This window comes from Natator depressus, chromosome 6 (genome assembly GCF_965152275.1).
Source record: "Natator depressus isolate rNatDep1 chromosome 6, rNatDep2.hap1, whole genome shotgun sequence".
NCBI lineage: Eukaryota > Metazoa > Chordata > Testudines > Cheloniidae > Natator > Natator depressus.
Window position 1 is genome coordinate 108186046 of NC_134239.1, and position 26380 is coordinate 108212425.

At 44.2% G+C, this 26380-nt stretch overlaps 2 protein-coding genes across 3 annotated transcripts in view; one reads left to right on the top strand and one right to left on the bottom strand.

The window, feature by feature from the left end:
• The first annotated feature begins 1447 nt into the window (after window positions 1–1447).
• On the top strand, window positions 1448–18030 carry SLC25A47 (solute carrier family 25 member 47). Its single transcript, XM_074956234.1, has 6 exons — window positions 1448–1647; window positions 10695–10738; window positions 10996–11067; window positions 11490–11672; window positions 12513–12783; window positions 15272–18030. Exons 1-6 carry the CDS (start codon window positions 1620–1622, stop codon window positions 15550–15552), a joined length of 879 nt encoding a protein of 292 aa, XP_074812335.1. The 5' UTR covers window positions 1448–1619; the 3' UTR covers window positions 15553–18030.
• Window positions 18031–20214: 2184 nt separating this feature from the next.
• The window catches only part of WARS1 (tryptophanyl-tRNA synthetase 1), a 30761-nt gene continuing 24595 nt past the window's right edge, over window positions 20215–26380 (bottom strand). Inside the window, exons 9-10 of one of the 2 annotated variants that reach the window (XM_074957169.1) lie at window positions 23373–23513; window positions 20215–21506 (exon numbers count right to left, since the gene is read on the bottom strand). In XM_074957169.1, the coding sequence (XP_074813270.1) occupies window positions 21348–21506; window positions 23373–23513 (300 nt within the window). In that variant the 3' untranslated portion in view covers window positions 20215–21347. The remainder of the gene's footprint in view (window positions 21507–23372; window positions 23514–26380) is intronic. The other variant, XM_074957168.1, reaches the window with a different exon arrangement.

Genomic DNA, 26380 nt, shown 5'->3' on the forward strand with positions numbered 1-26380 from the left:
TTATGCTTGGGATGAGGTTGACCCAAGTTCCTTAGCTCAGATCCACCCAAACCAATGCAAACTTAATCTGTTTCTCCCCAACGTGGTCTGGAATCTACAAGTGTTCTAGCTGCATCCACTGATCCTCTAAACCCCATCCCATGATCTGCAGATTCATAGATTATAAATCCAGAAGAGACCACTGTAATCATCTAATTTGACCTGCATAATACAGGCCATAGAACTTCTCTGAATTAATCCCTGTTTGAGCTAGAGCATAATTTTTAGAAAAGCATCCAATCTTGATTTTAAAATTACCAGTGATGGAGAATCTACCACACCCCTTGGTAAACTGTTCCGATAGTTAATTAGCCTCACCGTTAAAAATTGTGCTTTATTTCCTGTCTGAATTACGTTTAGCTTCAGCTTCCAGGCATTGGATCTTGTTATGCCTTGCTTTGTCTGCTAGACTGAAGAGCCCACTATAGGTGCTTATGGTCTGGGATCGAGTCACCCCTTAGATTTCGCTTTGTTAAGCTAAATATATTGAGCTCCTTGAGTCTATCACTATAAGGCAGGTTTTCCGATTCTTTAATTCTCTTAGTTCTTCTCTGAACCCTCTCCAGTTTATCAACAGCCTTCTTGCATTGTGGACACCAGAACTGGATGCAGTGATGTAGTGCTGTTTGTGTGCATGCGTGTGTATGACCAACATTCAACAAGTCGTCCTGCAGATTTGGTTCCCTGCTCCCCAACAGGATGGGCAGGTTTGTGGGTGGGAGGGTGGCAGCTCAGGAACTGCTTCCATGGAGCTCAGGAACTGTGGAGCTCAGGAACTGCTTCCATGGAGAGTCCTCCGTCCCATTCCTTCTCCCCTAGAGCTCCCACGTGAGAGGTCACCTCCTGGAGCTCCAGAGTGCTCCCCCTTTCCGAAGCTGAGCTCCCTGGTGTTTATGAGCACCACTCAGCCATGGCCAATCCCTTCATATATAACTGTATCCACCTCTGTTTTTAAGAGTTGGCAAGGATGAGTTAAGCGCTGTGCAAGGCTGAAGACCCAGGGTCGTAAGGAGGAAGGTCAGGATGAATGGCAAGGGAAGAGGGGGTGACATGCTTTGCCCTGGATTGGGAAGGGAGTCTACTTTGAAATAGTGCTTGTGGGGGACTCTCCCAAAATCTCCACTCCTCTGTGTGTGTGTGGATGTACCTGGGCGAGTTATGGAAGAGACCATCTCCTGCGGTTAATTCATACAACAGGGATGATTAGGCAGCTCCATGTTCAACATCATCATTGTTTTATAAGGCCGGTCACCTAGAGATTTGCAGGGTAAAAGGCACTGGAATAGAGATTTCAGGTCAATGTTCTGGTTCACCTCTTCATGGGATTATTTATTCACAATATTCTTGGAACCAATTCAATCTTTGTCTCTCCCTGCACATGCATAGTTCATCAAGTTTCCCCAGAGTACATAACCTCTGGAGGAAGGTGGAGTTAGCAGGGTTAGCCTTAATATATTACGAACTATATAATTTCCAAAGGACTGAAGCTGGCTTGTGCACGGAAAGGCTGAATTTTCCTCCTTGCCGCCTCTACAATCCCAACATTTGATTAGGCAGTCAAAGCAGCAGACTTTGTGCAGATGGATTTCATTGCTGGAGCCATTGGAGGTAAATAAAGAAATAAAATGGTGTATGATGAAAGCTGTTTTTCCTGTTAATTTAAAGGCAGCTCCTAATGCCACAAATGGCAATGCTATAGTTGAGGGTCTTTCAGTGATTTATTGAGAAATCTCTTTTTTTAAAAACGTATTCTGTTAATTTAAAGAACCAGCAAACTTACAGAGCTGTTAAATGAATATAGTTAAACATATGGTTAGCTAAGGTTATTGCTCTGCAACGCCCAGTCTAATTCCAAAAGTATTAAGCAAAACAACATGAAAACCCACACGTGGCAGCAGGAGACAAGAAGATGGAACAAATTGAATGCAGATACTGGCAGACACTGCTGGTGTGGTACAGCCTCAGTTATCTGATATCCTAGGAGTACAGTTAGGCAGTAAGAGTAGGAAGAACTGAGGTCATTTTCAGTATAATTAATAGTGCGGAGAACTGACTGTTTCAATTAACAAGGAGGTTTGGATTAGTGACATTTGGATAACTTTAAGTTGGTCTTTATTTGCAGTTTCAGGGGTTATTACAACGCAGACTTGTTGCATAGCAGAAGTTGATCTGGGAGCAAATTGTTTACCAATTTTTTTAAAAGGCACCACTTAGTTTTAGATTTTTTCAGAGTGCTTGTACATATGAAAGCTTGCTTTGTTTTAAACAATGAAATTAGGCAAGTGATCAGCAAAGAGTGTGGTCTAATTACCTGGGAGATTTTGAAAGAGAAAAGCGCTAAATGGCTAAGATTGATCAGAACTGGAGAAATGTAGTGTCATCTTTGCTAGCGAGGGTCAGACAAATTTGGCATATGGCTGAGACATATGCTACCAACAATTCCAACCAGGCTTCCAGATCCTCTGAACTTTGGCAGCCCTTTGCTGGTCAGTTCAGGAGAGGCTCATTGCCCATGTAGAGTTTTAAGTAGGAGAACATACTTAAGGTCTGCCTCTATGTGATAATTGGGAGGTACAGTGAGCCCTGGGTGGGATCTGGAATGACTGCAGGAGCAGGAGAGATGGATTCAGTCCCTTCATTGTGGTTCCCTTCCCTTCTCTGTACTCAGTCACCTCAGACTGTGTGGTGGTTTGGGGAGCCTGGGCATTGGAGGGATATGGTTGACAATGACGAGCTGGGGCAAGGCTGTGAAAGAGATTCTTTAAGCCTTGGTTCTGTCTGCCACATTGGGCAGCAGCTGTGCAGTAAGTGTATCTGTGGGAATGGGAATGGAAGGCACTCAGTACTTGTTGGATCCTGCCCTACGCAGATGCATTGCAGGAGTGGTCCATCCCTCTGGGGTTGTAATCAGAAATACTTTTGGTTATTTTAAATGCACCACATTGCTATGCATACAGAATCCTCCTAGCTGCTACCTAAGGCAAACTCGCTGCTTTTCTATGATGTGCAATGCCTATAGAAGGCAAGCTCCTCTGAGATATTTTGTCCAGTACCCTAGAGAGTTTGAATGTAAGTCAGTGGGAATTTTGTCTGTGCAAGGACATCAGGGATTGGCCCAATGCCCATCATTACCAGTCTGATGTGGATGATGCCATTATCTCTTTGAAGGGTGTTTTCCAGATTAGAGATTTCTTGGAGAACAGACATTTGTGGTTGACTTTCTCTGAACCTTGCAGTTGGTGTATGGCTTGTGTTTGATTCTGACAAATGTTAAAGAGTTGAAGCAGTCTCGTCTTGTGTATTTTCACATTTCCAAATATGTTGCAAACCCAGACAATTTGCATCAAAACAACTAAATGGTGACACAGCGTTTCTGTTTAATTAACTGCACTCCTAAGTCCTTGATGTGTTTTCGCTTTTTGGAGAAAACACTGCCTGGCTCCTATTGGAGAATAGCAAAGAGTCACAGCCCCCTTAAAATCCTGGCTGATGTCTATGTTGAAAATATTCAAGGTGATAAGTTATCTACAAGCACAAACATGCACAGAACTATTGTGCAGCTCCTCACATGTGCACGTGCACACACACACACAACCTACTGCACAGCTCCTCCCACTGCTGTTGCTTCTAAATGTATCAGAATCAAGGGAAGCTTTGAGTGCACAGTGACACAGTGTGAGACATGCCTGAGAGAAATCAGAGGATGCACAATACCTGCACTTGTGACACCACATGTTGGCAACGTGAAACCAATGTAAACATGTCCACTGCTCAGAAAGATCTTCAGTAATCAGGACATGGGGTGGAGGTGCTAGAAAGCTTATCCCTTCATATATAACTGGGTCCACCTCTGCTTTCTGGCCTGTATATTGCAGGTGCCCAGGCCAGGGTGGAGATGACTGAAAGGGCTCTTTTCTGCCTGAGGTATAGAGACCTACTGTTCTCTTAGGCAGAAGGCAAGGTGTGTCCACATTGCTCTGTAGCCTTCAGGGAAGTGTGACCAGTCAGCTGTGGACATGTCCTGGCTCCCCTGCCAACTGCTACCATCAATAGCTGGTGCTATATAAACCAACCACACACTGCCCAGGGTTAGAAAAACTTCCGTTATGGGCAGGTTACTCTATAATTGTCCATAAAGGGACAATACACTGGATCAGATGAACCAGGGGTCTGACCTGGTATAGCAATTCCTATGCTCTACTGCTCCTTTGCAGAGCAGCCAAAAGGAGTTCTTCAGAGCTTATCTTCCTTCCCCAGCACCCATGAGCCAGGGTGGTTGCTTCTCTATGTGCCTTGTGCTAGCAAGGCCAGGATTTCACGTATAGCTATTACAGTCAGTTGTGTTAATATAATTATAATTTGTCTTCCACTATGTTATTTTTTCATTGAAGATTACCTGCACAGTTTGCTTCTTCTCGATCCATATCCTCACAGGACCCCCAGCTATGTTTCATATCAGGAACTACTGGTGCAGGGAAACACAAGCTGCAGTGATAACTGTGTACATCCAAAAAAAACCCCAAACAAAAAAAACAAAAAACCAGCCAAATTGGGCACAAAGACAGGGACTCAGAAGAGCTGGGTTCTGTTCCTGGCTCGGCCACTGGGTGATATTAGGCAAGTCACTTCACTGCTCTGTTACTCAGTTTCCCCATATGTAAAATGAGCATAGTGATATTGGGATCCTTTGTAATGCGCTTTGAGATCTACTGATGAAAAGCTCTATAAAAGAGCTAGGTATTATTAAAACCCAGATGGGTCCTTAACTTGATTTCACTCTTTTATCTTCTATCCAATTTACAGCATCCAGGCACCACCTTACTGAACAGAATATTTTTATAGGTTCTGCCTCCCTTATGTGTTCTATACAGAGCGGCTCTTGTTTGGTTCTGCTGTGTAAACCAGGGGTCTCAAACTCAAATGACCATGAGGGCCACATGAGGACAAGTACATTGGCCTGAGGGCTGCACCACTGACCACGTCCTCCCTGCCACTGCAGCTCTGGCCCTGCCCCCACTCCACCCCTTCCATGAGGCCCCGCCCCTGCCCTGCCTCTTCCCTTCCCTGCCCCCATTCCAACCCCTTCCCCAAAATCCGCACCCCAACTCCGCCCCCTCCATGCCCCCAGGGGGTGCAGGGGGGGTGCAGGGTGTGGCAGGGGGCTCAGGGCAGGGGGTCGGGGTGCAGGAGGGGTGTGGGATGCGGCAGGGGGCTCAGGGCAGGGGGTTGGGGTGCAGGAGGGGTGCGGCAGGGGGCTTAGGGCAGGGGAGCAGGGTGTAGCAGGGGGCTCAGGGCAGGGGCTTCGGCTGCAGGAGGGATTTGGGGGGCAGGTCCGGCCCGGGAACGGGGAACCGTGGCCAATGGGAGCTTCGGGGGAGGTACCTGGAGGAGCGGCCAGGGCAACACGCAGACCCCTATGCCCTCCTCCCCCCCCAGGTCCCAGCTGCTTCCTGGAGCGGCGCGGGGGCAGGGCAGGCAGGCAGCCGAGCTGGAGCCGCTCTAGGTAAACACTGGGGAGGCAGGGGGGTCGCGGGGAGCTGGCAGGCTGCAGAAAATAACCCCGCGGGCTGCATGTGTGAGACCCCGGGTGTAAACAGTACAGCCAGCTCCTGCTATCACTGTCCAGGGCTATTTATAGAAAGTGACAGTAGTTCACAGCATTGCAGCTTTCCACAGCCTTTGATAAACTTGACTGGACACCTCCGATGTGTAAAAGCTTCATGTCTTGGGTGCGTAATCCCTTCTCAGGAGAATAAAAAGCACACCTGGAATTTGGTAGACTTTGGGGCTTGTGGTGCAGAGAGGAGCCAAAATGAAACTGTGGGAAATGTACCAAGGAGAGGTATCCGTGTTGCTAACGCCTCTTCCCCAGTCAGAGGATTCTGGCCAGGGCAGCAGTCAGTCTGGCATTGAGGAAAAGCTCCCGGCCTTGCTCAGATTTCAACCCTGCCCGGGGATGTGGGCAGGTCCAGTGCAACCACTAGGCGAACTAGGCGGTCGCCTAGGGTGCCAAGTGGTTGGGGGTGCCAAAAAGTGGTGCCCTGGCTTGGCAGGGAGGAGCCGCCTTCTGGAGGCACCGGAGAACCAAAGCGTCGGCTTGCGGGAGCGGTGAGCCCCAGCCATTGAGGAGGTGAGCTCCAGCCCAGGCTGTGGCCCAGGGCCCCCCCGCCCCCTGGGGGGTTCCTGCAGGCTGCAGCAGATGCATGCGGGCTGTGGCCCCCGTGCACCCCCCGGCTCCCCGCTCGCCGCGCTTGGGCTCTGCGGCTTCCGGGCATGTGAGCCGGCGCTGCCGCTGGGGCACGGGGCCCTGAGCCTGCTCCGGGAGGGGTGGCGGCAGCTCACACTCCCGGGAGCCACAGAGCCCGAGCGTGGCGAGTGGGGAGCTGGGGGACGCACGGGGGCTGCAGCCCGGGCAGGCCCGTCCCCCGGCTCCCTCCTCACCACACTCGGGTTCTGCGGCTCCCGGGTGTGTGAGCCACTGCTGCCACTGCCCCTCCCGCTGCCTCAGCACTCTCCACGGGAGGGGCTGTGCGTGCGGCAGCCGGGCAGCGTGTTTTGCCTCCACGTGGAGCCAGCATCTGACCGGCATGGGCATGGTAAGGGGAGTCCCGGCCGGGGGGCAGTCATAGAGCAGGGGGAGGGTTGGATGGGTCGGGAGTTCTGGGGGTCCTGTCAGGTGGCGGGGAGTGGTTGGATGGGGCGTGGGAGTCCCGGGGGTCTGTCTGGGGGCGGGGGTGTGGATAAGGGTTGGGGCGGTCAGGGGACAGGTAGGGGGTAGGATCCTAGGGGGGCAGTTAGGGTGGCGGGGGGGAGTCTCAGGAGGGGGCAGTCAGGGGACAAGGAACAGGGAGGCTTAGGTAGGGGGTGGGGTTCTGGGGGGCAGTTAGGGGCAGGGGTCCCAGGAGTGGGAAGTCGGGGGACAAGGAGCGTGGGGGGGAGGTTGGGGGTTCTGGGGGAGGCAGTTAGGGGGTGGGAAGTGGGAGGGAGTGGATGGGGGCAGGGGTAGGGCGGGGCTCTCCCCCCCCATCCTCTTTTTTTGATTGTTGAAATATGGTAACCCTAGGCGAGGGGGAAGCCTGGGGGCGCATCCGCTGCAGCCTGCAGGAGCCCCCAGGGGGTAGGGGGGGATGCCAGGCCGCAGCCTGGTCGGGGGGGCGGGGCGGGGCGTGCAGCTGCTCCCCGCTAGCGGCGCCGCCGCCTTTGCAGGGCTGCTGCCCCCTGCGCCGCGCCGGCTCCTCCATGGCTGGGGTTTGCCGCCGCCGCAAGTGGGACACTCTGGCTCTCCGGTGCCTCCAGAGGGCGGCTCCTCCCTGCCGAGCCGGGGCACCGCTTTTTGGCACCCCAACCACTTGGCGCCCTAGGCAGCCATCTAGTTTGCCTAGTGGTTGCACCGGCCCTGACTGCATTGGTTATATGTCAGGGAATATTTTCAAGCTTTTCTTACCAACCCTGACGGCTAGAAAATACTTTTTTTAAAAACAAAAGCATAGATTATGCTGTAATTACAGAACGCCAAGAGCTCTCAGACTAATAGTGTCTATGTCTTATTCTAGCCCAGGGCAGAAGGAGTCAAGGACCAACACAATATGTACCTAAACTTCAGCTTAATTTACAATGTATTTGCCATTGCTGCTGTTACTCAGAGAGTGAAACAGGAGAGAGTTTATGAATGTTCCATGGCCTTGGAACAGCATGAGGGACTATTGTGGGCTGGAGGTGGTGTTATGCAGAGCTGTCTCTTGTATATCCCTAGCTCTGTAACATTTGCAGGCCACTTCCTCTGTCAGTCCCTCAAGCTGTTTTATCCAGAGGGACAGGTGGTAGTAAAAGCCCTGTAAGAGGGTCTATGTGTCTGTTTTTGCATTCTGCATATTTTTATGTGTGACAAGGCTGATTAATCCCTATCAAGATGCTAAATATACCCAATATTAACCCAAATCCAAAAGGAAGGCAGGAATTCACTGGTCCCTGCCTGTGAGCCAAGAATGTATCACAAAGCAGCAGGGAGTTCTTCCTTCTTGAACGCAGTGGGGGCAGCCAGAAGACTACGTTTTAGCTCTGCCACACACAAAGATCCCTTTTTTAAAAGGTCTTCCAGTAGCCACAAGTGCCACCTTAAACCACTGAGAAGCTTGCAACTCACATAAAGCCAAATCCTGCCCTTGGTTGAGGACGTGCTCCTGCATGGAAGGAACACTGGGTGTGAGTGAGGTCTGCACAGCAGAAGGGCACAGTAACATACTCACTGCCATGCCCTTGCTCTCCAGGAAACCCTCCTCCCCAGTTTAATGATCTGCCATGGGTACATTTGCAAGAGGCCAAGGCTGGAGGCTCTGTCAGTGAGCAGGAAAGCCAGGCTGGCTGGGGCATGTTTTCATTCTCTGCACACTCTGCTACCTAGACTGAATAAGCTCCTTTTTTCCCCCAAACTCCATCTTTTGCCTGTGTATTTTTCTTTACTGCTCTAGATATTCCTTCCCCTTCCCACAATGTACTTTACTGTAGCTTTTACATACAAAAAGGTGTTTACTGACCTATTTGTTACCGCCTATTGGGCTTTCCCACTGCACAGATTTGATGAAGAGTGTGGGTGGACCGTGCATAGCAATTAAAATAAAGGTTTTTTTTGTTTTTTTTTTGGTAAGTGAGCAAGGATCATGTAAATCTTGTCCAGTATTGTCTACAATGCACTACAGGATTCGCTGCACTACAGGATTAGCTGTTGGGAACCTTGGTGACTCAGTCAAACAGACGCTGTTTACTTCACCATGTAGTAGTGCTAGTCAGTTACCAAGACGACCTTGTTATTTCAGGTGAAATGTGTCTTGTGCAAAGACTACAGCACCCAACTCTAACTTTGTGAAAGAGCTAAATTACAAACACCTTTTAATTGGTGAACCTCCAGGAAACAGATCTGTGTAATTTCCCTGCTCCCTGAAAGGGCTTATACAATACATTAAGACAACTAAATCTGCTTTCAAAACAACAAGACTGGCCACTATAAATGTCCCCTTGTTACGGCTCCATTGTTACTGAGCCAGATTTCCTTTGAGGTCACTTGCAGTTCATGTATTAACCAGAAGTTAGCCATTAGGTAAGCTGTAATATCAAAAAATACTTTGCATTAATGTAGTGTCATTTAACAGAGGAGTGAGACATTTAGAACCATTGGCTGAGAAATATGGTGGCCATAATGGCAGTAATGAAAATCTATTTGTTTTTGTTAAGTAAAGAAACCTACATGAAAACGGTGTGTCTTGTCACTGCCCGCCCTCCCAAATTGTGACAGCAACTTTGCCTCCTAGAATGATGGAGCTTCCATCTCTAGTGACTATTTTAAGATCTAGAAATGTTCCCGTGTGTCTATATTTGGGGCAGATAAATCCCTGTTGAATGTTAAAAGCAGTCTTTGCTGTCACACCATGGTAATAAAGGTCAGCTTGTGTCCAGACGAGCTTTGTTGACCAGCCTGACTTTGGGCATACCCCGTCATTCGAGTTTGGGCATACTCCATCATTCGTCCTCCTCAGTACTGTCACAGTGGGGTGACACTTTAAGCTTGCCAAAGGTGAAACAACAAGGGCAGTTTAGCCTAAGGTCAGCTCTGCCATGCTGATTTGCAAAGCAGCCATTTGGCTTGTGCTCTATGTTGTACACAGCATTACTGCCCTGACATTGCATCACATCACAGTGCAGGGATTCTAAAATCAGCTTGGCTCCTTTTCAAGAGTTGTTTCCTGGTTAAGCATTAATCCTTTGTTTTTGTTCACCTTTCTTTGCAGTGTAGTGTATTTGTTCACTGCACATGTAAAACACACAAATGTGACTATTGCTTTATGGGCTCAATCCTGGAAGGTGTTGGGTGCCCTTAACTCCCATTGAGTAGTCTAGTCTGGGGCTTCATAGGTAGCTCTTGAAGAGTGCCCAAAATGTGCTCCAACATTGCCCTATGAAGTTATAGAATGAAATCACTGGCTACCTCTGCTTAGATCAAGATGGCGTATTGCTGGCTGGAACCTGTAGCCTGCAAACCTCGGTTAATATCTGAATGGCTTCATTCGTTATTACTTACTACTTCTGGTACAGTAGCATCTAGAGGCTCCAGTAGGGGTTATTCAGTAACATCTAGAGGCCTAGATGTTGCCAATGAAGTGGGAGCCACAGTGTGCTATGTATGAAGGCTTGATCCTTGCCCCAGAAAGCTTACAGTCTAAGATGAGAAAGGACATGCAAAAAGCAGGGGAGTAAGAAACAATCAACTATTTTCTTGACATCTCCTGTTAAAACTCCAGACACAACTAAAGTCCAATGTCAACAGGGCAGCCCACAGCCCATGACATTAGCACTGTGCATGGCAACACTTGTTACTTTTTTGTTTATAAACCTGGCTTGCATTATGCTTCTGTTACCTCTGGGATGTTTCCTTTGCCACTCCAAAGTTTTTCTTTTAATTTGTCTCAGCCGCTCTTTTTTGCAACTTGATCTTTGGCTTAGACTTTCTGGTTACCTACAAATTAGAGATATGGTATCAAAAACAACTAGACTTTCTGGAATTGAATTTCACTGAAATTCATTTAATGACTTCCTTTGCATAAGGAAATTGGTCCTGTAATTATGTACATTCTTAACCTTGTTTAATAAAATATCTGTTTCAGGTGGCTTAAGTGCTGTTGTGGGTTATCCACTGGATACAGTAAAGGTATTTGTTTTAACTTTACTTCTAAAACTTAACTTTTTGCTCTTGCCTGTTCCTCTACATTTCTCCCCATTTGGTAAATCAGTGATATAACTGAATGCTTTAAATTTTTCTTTCACATTCTTTATGCAAATATATTCTATAATTAATATCTGATAGTATCTGCTGTCTGCTTGAGAACAAGATTCTACTGCAAATAAAATGGTATGGTATTAATGTATTCATTAATATTTTCTGAATATGATGTCCTTTGTTGAAAGGTGAGAATTCAGACGGAGAGGAGCTATAATGGAATTTGGCACTGCATTCGAGAAACATACAAAGCAGAGAAAGTAAGCACATCTAGTTTAATACATTACATGTATCATAAAAGTGAGTGTAACAACCGGAACAATGATCCTGTGAACCCACTTGTTAGCAGGTGATGAACTGCTAAGTGTGTCTTGCTGATTCATATTGCAAGCAGCCCATCAATTCCACTCTAGGTAGAAGGGAGGAGAGATTTCAGAAGTGACCAAAGAAAACCTAGGGTCTGGACTGGTCGACCCTGAATGGGGACTGTAGAAACAGCCAGCCCTGGGGAGAAGACTTAGGTTGAACTTTATTTTATTGTTAAATTGTTAAGAAAGCTAACTGCAGGCTGAGGGTGACTCTACAGTGAATGGATTGCGTTTCAGAGCAGACTGGATAGGGCACTTGCATAAGTACAGGCTATTTCCTTTCTAATCCATTCTCTCTCTCTCTTTCAAACTAGGCATGGGGATTTTACAAAGGCATGTCACTGTCAGTCTCCACAGTGTCGCTTGTTTCTTCTTTTTCATTTGGAGCATACAGAAACTTCCTTTATAACATCTGCAGATTAAGATATGGCACTTCAGATGTGAAGCCATCAAAGGTGGATATTTCTCTTGCTGGATGTGCTACTGGTGCTGTTCGGGTAGGTAAATCACAAAAAAGACCACAAAGAAAGGTCCCAGTTCCATATATGTGAGGCTGGAAAGAGAGTGAATAGCTTTTGTTCAGTCCTTATAGGAAGGTCATTGGAACCCACTGTTTATAATAACCCTTTGGAATCTTGCAACAGAATTAAAAAAAAAAAAAAAAAGTAGTTCTGCTCTTCCTCTGTTGTGCCCACATGCTGGTTTGGTTTGGCTCAGTATCGCTGGGCACCTGACATTGTTTTTATTTTAGAGAAGAAGATTAAAGCATTTAAAAAACACTTATCACGAGTTACATGTATATGTTTCCTTGCCCCATCTGGTGGACCATTCAGTAGATAATTTTTCATAGCAGATCACATTGTATAGAGCAACTTAATGCCCAGATTAATTCAGGCAAAGCAAATAGCAAAGATTTCTCATCTCAGTTTAATTTCTAGTATTGTTTATAACAGTGGTTCCAGCCCACTCGCACATGTACTAGGACTGGTATAATGTACTGTTAGCTTAGGATTCCCTCCTTTCTTCCCTAATGGCCTGACTGCTTCTTCCTATTCTCCTATGCCCCAGTGCACCACTTTTGCCTGCCTCTCATTCCACTGTGTGCTCCTAACTCATGATTAGGCAGCTCCAAACTTTGGTCTTGCAATTGCTCTGTGATGATTTAGAGCGTGCTCAGTTGAATTGTAGGAGGCTGGGACTGGCTAGCCTTAGGCTGTAAAACTGCTACTGTTGCCTGGAAAAGTCAAGTGTGAGTGATTCATTGGCTCAGGAAGGATAATGATGTTAATCCAAACACTGTGACAGTTTAAAAGTTATACGTTCTTTTAATTTCCCAGGTGGTGCTAATATCTCCTACCGAAACAGCTAAAGTTCGAATGCAAACTCAGAAGCAATCACATTACTCAGTTACAGCTTCTCACCTCCCCAAGCCGAAGTATCAAGGACCTGTGCATTGTCTGAGGATGATAGCAAAAGAGGAAGGTTTTAGGGGTCTATACAAAGGTTGTTCTGCGTTACTGTGCAGGGACTGCCACTCATTTGCAACGTATTTCCTGACCTATAATATCCTGTGTGATTGGTTTACTCCAGCTGGAAAAAATAGACCAGGTATGTGGAGAAAACAGTTCAGGATTGCCTACAAAAATAGCTTCATTTATATTGCATTAACAGGGAAGGTATATTTTGAGTATACATTCCTTTTATCTATCTCCTTGGAAATTTGACTCATAAAAGGTCCTTATTATAGGCTGTTGTGCATTGGTTTTCAACCACAAAGCTTACAATTCTTGCATTTACATAGTACCATTCATCCAAGTGGCTCCCAAAATGATTTACTTACTGAATTCACAAACTATATATAGTGAAATCTGTATGAGGTGACTATTTTAAAGTATCAACGAGTCTTTCAGTATAGTTTTGATCACCCTTTAATTAGACCCCGCAAGCTAAGCAAAGTAGGGTGGGATTCCTTGAATAAATGACATGTAGTGGTTACCCAAAACAGGTTTCCCAGTCAATAGGAATCACATTGCTTAAGAATAAATTGCTTCAAGTTGCAGTGGGGGAGGTCTAGGTTGGATATTAGGAAAAACTTTTTCACTAGGAGGGTGGTGAAGCACTGGAATGGGTTACCTAGGGAGGTGGTGGAATCTCCTTCCTTAGAAGTTTTTAAGATCAGGCTTGACAAAGCCCTGGCTGGGATGATTTAGTTGGGGATTGGTCCTGCTTTGAGCAGGGGGTTGGACTAGATGACCTCCTGAGGTCCCTTCCAACCCTGATATTCTATGATTCTATGAAATGCAGCTACCTCTGGGATGAAACAGGACGCAGTTTTAAAAATGCAAAACAATCTGACTAAAGTCGTTTAGGATAAGAAGCAAAGATTGTCATATTTATTTGAAGATGCAGAGGCTACTTACTATAAGAAGAATGGAACTGAAATTTGACTAAACATGTTGGGGATGACACCGCTACTCTTAGATAATACGCCGTGCAGTTTTTAATGACTGCCAGGGGTTGGAACCATGCAATTTATGGTAGCATAGTGTCCTGCAGTAATACATGGGGAACTGGTTCTCTACTAAGGGGTTAATCGTACGAGGTGCCGAGTGGCCTCAACTCTCATTTGAATAAACCCTTTAACAAAGGATTTAATTCAATCAGAGAGAGTGGCAAGCCCTCAGTCCCTTGAAAAATTGGGGTTTTAGAGGGAGGAGGGCCAGCTAGTGTATCATATCCACCACTTCTTGCAGGAAATGAGTCTTCCTTAAGCAATTTCCCATCTGGGTGGTGTTGCCCTCAATGCTGCTTGGATTGTGAAATCAGACCAACTTCATTAGGCTGTAATTATTCCATGCGTAGCAATCTCTTCTGTACACTTGGAATGCTTCGTTCTCAAGCCAGGCACCTCCTCTTCAGATAGCGATGGGGAGGAATTCCAGCGAGTGAGACAGACCAAGCATTCTTACAGCCCGCAGCACTGCAAGTGCAACATGCCCAGGCTGCAGTTTGAAAACAAAGGCCTTTGAACTATCCCAGACACAGAAACAAAAAAATGTCTTAAGTTTCCTAATAGGCCAGTAACCCCAAGATGGCTACAAAATGCCTCCCACTTGGGCTAAGCCCTTCTGTGAGCAGTTTCAGCAAAGATTATTCTTGGTGAGACAGTTATATAAGCAATTGGAAACAGGTGGTGGGCTCCAGCTGCAGAGGAGCTGAACACCTTGAATTGGGGGCATTCATCACCCTGTAGTGGCAGGCTCCAGCTCAGCCTTAACTATAGTGTCTCAAAAACAAACGCTACATGAAAATAGGTAAGGTGGCCCGAGCCACATGTCCTGTTGCTACATGAAAAAATGAATATGCTGTGAAATCAAAAGGCAGCACATTTAAAACATTGGAAACATTGGAACTACATAGAATATACAGGTGCTAGATATCCTGCAGAATTTACTGCTACAGGCAATACAGGGTAGCAGGATTGCGATCTAGAGAAAGACGTTACAAGGCACAGTTTTGTTAAGAACACAACTTTGTCTTTGGGCAGAAAGGAATTCCTTCTTCCCCTTCCTGAATTGCATAAATGGTCAGGTTCATTGTAGATTGATTTCAGCATCAGGTCAAGCACTGGTCATACCTGGAGGCAGCATCTGAAACTTGATGGTGTATCAACAGTGCTGTTTGAATGGTTCTACAGTGTAAATGGACTTGCATACTGTAGTGATGGGAACAATACAACCCCCTAGAATGGTCTGATATGGCATGACAAATCCAGTAGACTGGCTGAGGTCGCTAGAACTCTAGTTGAAGTCAATGGAAAGTCTGCATGAAGAGACTCTGATCTCACTTATACGGTTGTAAGGCTATTGACATCAGTGGAGTTACTTCTGATTTGGACTGTTGTGAGGTCAGTCACGCTGTACAAAACTAATATTTAGTAAAACAGTCTCTTTCTGCAGTTTTTCCTCTTCTCCCAAAACTGTTCACAGTGTTAGATTTGAACAAGTAGCTGGAAAAAGTCTCTCTGGAAATGCTTACCGCTATATCATTACCATGCTCTGGTTAATTACTCCTACTATTGGTTCTCTTTTTGCAGACATACTGACTGTGCTTATTTCTGGTGGCTCTGCTGGAGTGTTTGGGTGGGCCGTAGCTACTCCTATGGATGTAATTAAATCGCGGCTGCAAGTAGATAACTTGGGACAACGCAAGTACAGAGGACTCATACACTGCATCCGAGTAAGTGTGAAAGAAGAAGGAATAAGAGTTCTTTTCAAAGGACTTGGATTAAACTGCATTCGTGCTTTTCCAGTGAACATGGTGGTGTTCGTAACATATGAAGGTGTAATGAGACTTGCAGACCATCTTATGAAGTAAAAGCATATTACATCACTCGGTTCTAAGGTGGCTGCTTCCTCTGAGAAGACTTTTCGTATAACAGAACACTCAAACAACAGTCCACCAATGGAGGTCTTGGGTGAAATCAGTAGACTTATGGGGGCGTGAAATACAGAATTGGAGGGAAGTGGCTGATTACTACTACATTTTGTCCATTTAGTTGTCTTGTCAAGTTGTCTCCTACTTTTGTACAAACTTGATCTAACTTGTGTAGCACCTCTCTTCACCTGGTTACCTGTTTTAGTGGAAATACCCTTATGGCTTTTGATGGACAGGCCTGTGTTTTTCTGGATCCTGCCTCAGCTCAGTAGGGTGTAACTTCTGTATTCCCATATGAATTTATTTGGCGGTGCCTCCACCCCCCTTGCTCCTTCCTGGCAGGGCAGGGTCACCAGGGTAGCTTGGAAGTAAAATTCTAACCATGGGTAACCCCCACTTACTTGCCAACTCCCAAGAAATAACACAAACACACACAATATATTCAACACAGTAATTATATTAAACAGGAAGTAAATATAACAGGGTAAAACACTACTCTCAGGGTCACCGGTGCCCACACTGATAATATCCGTCAATGTCCCCAGTCATGTGACCTGATACAGCAAATGTAAAATTAGCGGCTGGTTGGTACGCGCACTTTATAGGGGTCCTTGACCACGATATTGTCTGTAGCAGCAATTAGCAACTTGGCTGACTTGGCTTAGTGCAGCCCAACAGACTCACACTTGGGATAAGGTGGTAAGCTCCTCCCAGGTTAATAGGCAGGATTTTTCCCAACAAAGCCCTCTAAACTGGGAGTTGCCTCGAAGAAGGGGCTAAACTGAGGGATTTTGCATCCAGGTCCCCAGAGACTGGTTCTCAGGGGGAACCCTGCATGCAGGCCTGGGATTCACCAGCTCCCCACACTGCGAGTTCTGCCCTTTTTGTGGCTGGCGCCAGACTGCTCCAACATAGCTCCTCCCTCCCCTTTCAGGGCTCCCAGGGGCAGGCATCTCCCTTCCTATTGGTGCAGCTAGTTATTGTTCCTGGGCTTGCACTTGCCAATCATTTGACTCTGCCGCCCTCCTTGCTCTCCGACACTGCCCCTCCTGTCAGCGGGCACCCTGCTGTACTCCCTGGGACAACAGGGGCCCTGGACACTCAGTGTCTCTCCTCTCTGTTGCCTAGCAAAATAAAAACTGGTCTTCACTCCACATGCGTGATTAATAAAACAACACAAACAAGCCCACTTTTGCTGTAAGTCTAACACTGTGCACTATGTATGTACCACAGACACAGGTAAATTGCAAATATACCAAGCAAAGTGTTTTTGATGTGTGAATGCTGGGATCCAGGAATTGACTGTTCTGTTTTGCTTAATGTTGCCTTGACTATGAGCTATTAATTGCAAATTGAATTATCAGAGAACTGTTTCTTCTGATAAATTATCCAGGCTGAAGGCCACTCAGCACAAGGAAGACAACACATTTGCCATGCTGATTACCAAACACTTTTTGCCAGAAACTGCAGCTTTCTGTGTAAACAAGTCTCTTTTGTACCATGAAGTGAATGGCCTTACACTTAAAGCAGTGTTGTGATAGAGGGGCCAGTCTGCGGCATATATTTTTGTCTTGCCTTTTACTTCTTGTTTCTGAGGCAATGTTCTCAACTATTGCCATGTGATTTCCAGGGTGCATCACACTAAGAAGTGAGGCAATTTAGCGAGGCTAGTCACAAGGAGTATTTGTCATTCTGAACCACCCTTCATTGCTGGAGAGCCATATTTCCATTTTTGAGTTCCTCTTGTTATGCCAAACCTACGGAGACACTGGGGCAATAGCTTTGATAGCTTTCATACCCTTAACTGCCCCCACATAGTTCATCTGTAGATAGCTCTCCAGCTTTACTGCCCTGTTATGGGGTGCTGGAGACTAACTCTGAGCTGAGGTCCACCTGGCAGTATGCAGTGAGCAGAATCTCTTGGAGGAATCCTTAATTCACAGGAACTATAGAGGATCCAAATTTTGGGGGGCAACTTCAGGCCTTGCAGAGTTTGGACAAGCAGTATCTGTGAGTGACTGATCCAGTCTTTGCAAGAACAGGGACTAAAAGAAGTGTGAAATGAAAGTAGATGCCCTTGTTAAGTACCAGGAGCTGAAAGAAGAAATTAAACACAGACTTACATCAATTGATCCATATTTTTATTATACTGAGACGAACAAACTACCAGCAAGTCAAGGTAAAGTTTGTCAGTTGATCATTATCTGACAAAAGCTCTCAAGGATTTCACTGAAACTTTTGAAGATTCTGTTCTCCCCTGACCTCTGGGATTTGTTGAGTGACATTTTCCAGTGGAAATTTGAGTCTGTCAGTCTCCTTTGGGAAATATTAATCTTGCTGTTGTTATATGTAAACTTCAGTTTTCAGAAACATATTTTTTGGTAAGAAATCACTGCAGTACTTTATTAAAGCATTATATCAGCAAACATGTTTAATTCATTCTGTTTTCACATTCCTTTCTAGTACTCTCCAGCTGGATTTTAGATACTTAAATACAAAATAATTCTGTACATCTGAGTTAAAAGTTACAGAATTGCACACACTGTTCCTGTTCCTCCTACAGTAATGTAAGTTTGTTGAAACAAATTAGGACATATTGCTGCACTGCCTGGGAAATCTGCACAAACAGAAGAAATTTGCATTGGAAGTTCTTTAAAGAAATTAGAAAAATATCCATAAACCCATAATACCCTGCAATATTGAGAGAGTGGATCAAACATGGTTAAAGCTGGATTGTGGGAAGCTAGAAAGGTCACCATTAAAAAGTCCACATTAATCAAACAGTTAACTTCTCACATACAGAGGCATAGTATTTCACCTTTCTTGTACAGGGAAATATTTTAACGTCTTTAAATATGAGAGGATGGAAGTCAAGTTAGTTTGCCTGCAGGCTGGGAAGGAAGATAGATGGAGATTATTTAATTTTTAAATACTTGGCGGTGCTTGGATACTATGGTGATGTGATGGACTATATAAATGGATAGCTGTTGGTAAAGTTGACTTCAGTGTACTAAACCCAGTGAGATTTTATCTGTGACATCAGGCCACCATATTTTAGGAGAAAAAACTAAGCACTTTGCTTTGTAGCCTGTTTTGCTAACTCTTATAACCCTAGGTCAAAAGCACTTAGGTTAACTATTTAGGCTTGATGCTAACGGATTACACCTCATACTTTTTGCAAAGCGTGTTACAAATACTTATACATTTTATTTCCCCTACTTCCATTACAGCTTTATTTATTTTTATTATCAACATTTTTAAGCTTCTTAGCTTTTCCTGACATATAGATGATAGTTTGATTTTAGGCATAAACCTCCCAAAATCAGGTCGGGGTGAGAGGTCAATAGTTTTCAGCACATAAATAATGAAGTTTAAACAAGTGGTAGCAAGATCCCAACTTCAACAAGTTTCATAATTACCCCCTGGTCCCAGGTGGACGTGTCTGCATCATACTAAAAAACCACTCAACATACCCCTCAGCAGCAGCTGCCAGTTGTGCCAAATTGTGAGACTGCAGGACCCGAGGGCATTGGCAGAATTCGGAGGATGGGAAGGGAGAAATTGTGCAGTGTCTGCTAGCTCTAAGCAGGATTATTGAATTAGTCCTTCATGTTCTTATGCATTAAGGGCCTGATTCAAGACCCATTTAAAGTTAATGGAAAAGCTCTCTTTGACTGCAATGGGGTTTGGATCAGATATTAAGTTCAGCCATTAAACATCTCCCTCCCTTCCCACAATAACCCACTGTGACGGGATCCACGGGGTGCAGCCTGAGGCTGTGGGACCGCTGTGCCCCCTGAACTCTCTCCAGCCTGGGCTGTCTCTCACAATGCTTGGCTAGTGACCAACAGCAAACCCCTCCAGGTGCTGTTATCACTCAGCACAACCGCATGTGGCAACCCCACAGCCAGCTAGATTGCACGAATGCTCCCAGAGCCACTCATGAATCACACAGAGAAAGGCACCAGAGCCGAATCCCCCCAGCTCCCAGTACTGTATCTCAGGAAAATACCGTCTTGCACTGCTCAAGACTAGCAGTGCAAATTTATTAATTGGTTCACCACTTCATCAATGGAAAGTGGATATACACCAGCCTTTGCAAACCTGAGCAGATTCACCAGACACTCCATACAAACTCACTGGTAAAGATAAACAGTAAAAGAAATGTATTGACTACAAAAGATAGATTTTGTACTCCTCTATCTAGTAAGGTATGAAAAAAGTTGGGAGTGTACCTTTATATAGGGAAAGGACTACTAGGGCACTGTTCACTGTACAAACACCACAGACCTTGGTTTGCATGTACCCTGGTTCTATCGTATAGAAGTCCTGGCAAACTGATTTTTCAGGGGTTCAAACTGCCTATCATCTTTCTTACCACATACACAGTTTATTGAATCAACCTCTAATGGATGGAATCTTACAAACAGTCCTAGCTACTTTCATTTCACTTTAAATGAATGTCAAATATTACAACATAACACTATTTTCTATCAAGTATCAGAGGGGTAGCCGTGATAGTCTGTATCCACAAAAACAACAGGGAGTCTAGTGGCACCTTAAAGACTAACAGATTTATTTGGGCATAAGCTTTCATGGGTAAAACACCACTTCTTCAGCTACTCAACTGTATTTCCAATTCTATCATCCAGACAGGTATGAGTTATAAATACACATACATTGTTATAATTTAGATCCAGGCTAACGAATAACGTTTTCAGCACTATCAAAAATGTCAGTTGCTTGTTTGTATGGCTATTGCATGTGTTGCACTACAGATTGTAATGGTCTATTGCTTAAAGAAATTGGAGATGGAAATAGTTTATGGGGTATTTCAAGGAAGTAGATTTTGTAACAAATGCACAACTTAAAAAGAAATACCTTAGCATACGAGGTTTCTTAGCATAATCTGAGGCATTTTAGATTCCGGTAACGGAAAAGTAATTTGCACTTCTATAGTGTCTTCCACTTGAGGATAAAAACTTTACAAACATTAGTGAACTTGGCCCAACTTTACAAACATTAATGAACACTTACCTTGGGGAGGTAAGTATTATCACTCCATTGTTACAGATGTGGAAATGAAGGGAGAGGAGGTTCTTTGACTTGCCAAAAGACTGTGGCAGAGTCAGCGTGACTCCCAGTTCTCTGCTTTAGCAACAGAGATGTCTATACTCCTTATCCATTTAACATCTGGAACATATTCCTGTACAATTTACCCTCTAAAACTCACCTACTATGTATGTGCAATATGTCCCTGAGCAACCACCATTATAACCCAGTCCATTAAGCTGAGCACCACAGATAAAAAAAGTTGGATCTACTAAGAATTTCATTTCTTTTTGAGATATGGACTCTTACTAGCATATCTAGAACAATTTACAAGTTAGACTTTGGCATTACAATAGAAATTTTATTATATTTTAGTATTTTCAACTTAAATACAGTAATAGGGTCCTCTGTTAACATGGTTCGCCATAGAATCTGGCAGCTCTGACATTTCTGTTACAATAAAATTGATATCTCGCCTAACAAGTTTTGGTTTTTTAAATACAGATATGAATAATATCTTAACAATTCTTCCAAATAGTCACTAATCGTACACTGAAAATAACTTGTTAAAAGCAACATTCATAAAGCACTGATTGCAGCCTTTGCATAATTAAGGAGTGATGACACACAACAGAAAACAATTCAGTCTATTTCCTATCTATTGATAAATTACATCTACATTATTAAAAATCGAATGCCAGTTTCCGTGGAGTCATAAATTGTTTCACCATTTCATCCGTGATCTGTTTGCGTCTCTGCTGATGAGCTGCTATCAAGGGCTGCAGTGTTTCAATAAGCACCTTCTTTAGCTCTCCTGTGAGCAGTGCGCCGCTTGCGTAAGCCTGCCAAGAAAGTGTCAGTTGTTAAAAACTAATCCAGCAATATGGAAAAGAGCCTCAATGTTGAGCGGAATCTCTTTAAGAGCACAGCTCCTGGCAAATAAAGATTTGCACGTATATTAAAATTATATATGCCAGAAGATCACCTGATATCACACTGGTAGTGTAATCTGCAACATCACTCACTGATTTTTAAAGGGTTTATCAACACAGTACAGCAAGTTTTTTTTATTGAACATGCTTATGTGACTAAACTAAGTGAGCAGAGTTTTAACTTGAAAATCCAGTTACAGTAAAAGCTGTTTTATCTGGCAAGTTGGGGAAATTGTGGGGGGTGGGGGGGGAGAGGCAGGGGTGCCAGTAAGTGAAAAATGCCGGTTAACTAAAAGGGAGGGAGTTTGGGTGCAGGCGGTGAGAGGCTGGGGCACAGGCTCTGGGAGGGAGTTTGGTTGCAGGAGAGAGCTCGGTGCAGCAGGTAGGAGCACGGGAGGGGGAGCAGGGTGCCGGATCCTGGGGGGCACTCACCTCGGGTGGCTCCACGCAAGCAGCGACCTGTCCCGGCTGCTCCTAGGCAGAGGTGTGGCAGGCGGCTCTGCGTGCCGCCTCTGCCCTCAGGCGCTGCCCCCACAGCTCCAATTGGTCACAGTTCCCAGCCAATGGGAGCTGCGGAGCTAGCGCTCAGGGCAGGGTCATGGGAAGTGCACGGAGCTGCCTGCCGTGCCTCCATCTAGGAGCAGCCGGGACAGGTCGCCGCTTGAGGGGAGATCTCTACAATGACCATTTTTTGAAAGCCTCCGACTATCTCACTACAACTGGCCCAGTTCCATTCGTGCTAGGCTGGCTGAAGTATTTTTGCCACCGTATTTTCTAACCTTGCTCTGAGACAGCGTGGTGGCAAAAATCCTAGCAGAAGGTCTGCGCGTGCACTGGCCCTGGGAGAGCTGTGCTGTTGCTGATGCAGTGCTAGGAGATTTTCAGGAAACCACTCAGCCAGCGTGTCCCACTGTGCTCCTGGAACACACAAGGACTTGGCTGCAGTATTCCAAGAGGATCAACAACTTCCTCAACTCTGCTTCCTTCCCTGTTCAGGGAAAGTTGGGTGGGGAGAGATAAAGAGGAATTGGCAGCTCCTGATCTTTCTAACAGCTATTCTGAGTGGGGAAAGTCAACAAACTAGTCTTGGTCCAGTTGCTTTCAGTAGTGAGTGAAAGTACTGCTTTCCAAAGAACACATGTCCTGCTTAGACCCATCAATGACCCTTATGACCCTTACCCTGCCACCAATCCCAGGATGAGGAGTTCTTGCTAGATAGGTTTTAGAGGGAAATTACTTATATTAGTGAGATCTTTTGAGTGGACTTCATTGTATATAAATATAAACATGTCAAAAGTTGAGTTAGTCCATAACGACTATCAGCATATGAAATAAACTTTTCACTAGCTTTAAAAGCTACAAAGGGTTTAGAGACATTGCACACTACATAAGTAGGGTTAATATGCACAATATACTTAAAACTTAATGAAAACATATAAAGAAAAGCCAAACAAAGTAGCATAATTTAAAAAAGGGGTAGAGGGAGGGAAGAGATCCTCCTACACAAGACCTCATGAAAATATAGGGGGTTGTCTTTCCCCACTTTTTAAAAAGAAAAAGAAAGTGGTACATGTGAGGAGAGAATGCCACAACCATCACACACAAATCTTGATCATTTGCAGAGTTGAACTAGGATAGAGAAACCCTTATAAAGGGAGGATGCAGCATTATATCATGGATATATTCCATAGGAGGTTCAAACAGGAGGCCTTGATTGTAGCCGGGTCCCTCCCCCTGAAAAGATAAATAGTAATGATCTTTAAGTTGGCTCCTTACCTGCTTCATTTTTTCAAGTTTGTCATCATCTTCAAGGAAGAAGGTAAGATACATGTAAGAGACATCAACCTCACAGTTACCCCCATACTTCCGGTGTTCTTCAATAGTATCTTTACCTCCAGAGAAGGCATGCTTGTTGATCTAGAACAACATAATTATTTGACGGTATAACATCTGTCAAATGGGAATTACACTATAAACAGTTGATATGGAAGGGCCATAAGCACTTATATCAATATTACATACAAATATTACAAAAAAAAAATTGGCCTTAAAGACTAGCTGAGGTGCAAGCAGGAGGAGATTTGTGCAGAGCCTTATACAGAAGGTAATGGTGGGACATGACGAGGGGAGTGACAAGCTGTGAGCAGCAGGACAAGATGATGACGCACACAATCAACCCATAAACAGGTCCCTTAGGTCTAAGTAAGTCGCATCAAGAATTTACCCAGATTTTCATTAAGAAAACCTAGTCCTTTCTGCTGCAGTTGTCACCACTTGTAAGGAAGGCTATGTATTATTATTATTGCACAAAACTATCTTCATACAAACAACAGCAACATTGTTAGGTATATCCTATATTAACCTCACTGAGAAATTAACTCTGAAGGAGAATGGGGTGGAGCGGACAGATTTTAGAGAGGTCAGAGAGAGAATAAAACTGGTAGGATTTAGCAATTATCAAGAGCGACGAGAGAAGGAGAAGAGAGGAGCTGAAGACAACAATGGCCAAGGCTGGAAAGAGACAGTGTCCAGCACCTTCATTTTTGCTATTTGCCCTTTTTCATTTTCTTCTGTTTACAGATGAAATCCTGTTTGGGATTTACTGTATTTGCTCTAACTGGGTATTCTTAGTCATAAAAATGTCTACATTTGAATGTCTAATGTCTACATTTGAATCTTGCTAAAATCTGGATCTTAAATGGTATCTTGGGGCAATGAGTTTCATGAGTTAATTATTCACTGCCTGAAAACTTAAAACATTTTTTTTAAAATCAATTTTGAATCTGTCACCTTCCAATTTCATGGAACGTCTCCTTGTTCTTGTGTTAGGAGACAGGCTGAACAGCCGCTCACAATCTGCCTTTTCTAGAACACTCATTATTTTATATACTTCTATCACGTCTCCACTCCTCTGCACCTGCACAGTAAGGCAAACTATTCCAGTCTTTTGACTCTTCAAATAAGAATTTTCTCATACTCTGAATTGTTCATGTTTCCAATCTCTGAATCTCATCTAATTGTGCAATATACTTGCTGAGAAGGGATGACTAGTACTGAAAGCAGAATTCCAGCTGAGGGCATACCATTGTTTCATATACTGATATATTCTGTATAATTCTTGCCCTTGTTCCTTAAGCATGCAAACATTGTGGTTTTTTTTTTTTTTGACTGGGGTTTCATTGAGCTGTCCACAATGATGAAGGTCTTTTTCCTGAGCTGATGAAGTTAATTTAAAATCCAGTTAGATGTATAAGTAGTTGAGATTATTATGCTATACATGTATCAGCAACTAATTTAATGTACCATAGTGTTGCCCATTCACCCAGCTTGGTTAGGTCCCTCTCAAGCTCCTCAGTCTTCCAATCTTGACTAACATAATTAGCCCGTGACATCTGCAGGTTTTACTACCTCACTGCTCATACCCTTTTCCATATCATTAATAAAATTATTAATAAAATTATTAAAAATCAGGTCTAGTAAAGAATCTTGTGGCACCCTGCTGTTAATCTTTTGCCATGATGGAAATTTGCCATTTATTCCTACTCTGTTTTGTCTCCTAGCCACTTTTTGATCAACAGACAGTACTTCGCCTTTCTCTCCATGACTTCTTAATTGCCTCTTGGAATAGACTTTTTCAAAGGCCTTTGAAAGTTTACATCAATATTAATTAGTTTTCCTTTATACAAAATTTTACTGACATGTTTAAAAAATTCTATTCCGATCCATAATTTTCCTTTGTAGAAGAAATGCCTATCATATTGTGATCTGGTGTTTATAATTCTACCTTTAATTATTGTTTCAACCAGTTTACTGGGTGCAGAACTAGGATTTATTGGCTTACAATACCTTGGATTGCCCCTAGAGTATATTTGATACCCTCCAAGAGACAGGAGGTAAACTACCAATATTGTATTTAAATGCATATCACTATTTTAAAGCAAGGGATTAGAGTTTTTTTCCTCTCCCAATAAAACAGAAGAGTTAATCTACCTACTTAAACCAAAATTCTGCATAATTGTGGAATTCTTCCCACACAAATGCAAGAGGACACAATGCTGAAGTCGTAATTATAATTCTTAAACAAATACTGCTTCCTCAAGACACACCCAGCAGTTCACATGCAGGACACTAATTGTTCACAGAAAAAAAAACATACCAGAGATCCTAGCTGCTACATTCCGTGACAGTTTGTCAGACATGTTAGGAATGCTGCCTAACCAGCTATAAGACACAACAAATCTTTCCTCTGCTTTGACTGACAGTGATCCCCACCAATCAATACATGGGCTGAACGCTCCTTTGCTGCATACTTTCTAAGTACAAGGAGGTTTACCTACATGTAGATACCCTTGATTTAGGGGTTGGGTATCGTATGCCTAGAAGTCAGGTTTCCTCTTGTCTAACTTCGTAATGTTTTCAGAATATTCTAAAGATGATTCATTCTTTATGCAAATTCCATAGTGCACCGTGTCACATGCAACAAACCTAGTCTAACTTAGTCTCTTGTCATTATGAATGCATGATTTTCTTTAGGATTAAGAGGAGTTATGGGGATGCACTGGAGAGGAGATAGATACTCTTTTTAAAACCAAAGAGAAGGTTAATGTAATATTTCTGTTCACAGACTAATTAGCTGGAGAAGTACATGGCAGTAGCAGATCCACTGAGCCGCAGTGAAAGCTTGGCCTGCCTAGCAACTGTCACTGTGTAACACGGTGGTATTCGGTGCCATGGAGTAGTTAACAAAGAACAAGAGCTCTTCATTTGATTGACATCACAGGATC

Bases quoted from the DNA above. Each gene is read 5' to 3' on its own strand.
- SLC25A47 (XM_074956234.1), top strand. From the start codon at position 1,620: ATGGATTTCATTGCTGGAGCCATTGGAG. The intron at 1,648-10,694 runs GTAAATAAAGAA...TATCTGTTTCAG, and splicing joins CATTGCTGGAGCCATTGGAG to GTGGCTTAAGTGCTGTTGTG. The intron at 11,068-11,489 runs GTAAGCACATCT...CTTTCAAACTAG, and splicing joins AAACATACAAAGCAGAGAAA to GCATGGGGATTTTACAAAGG.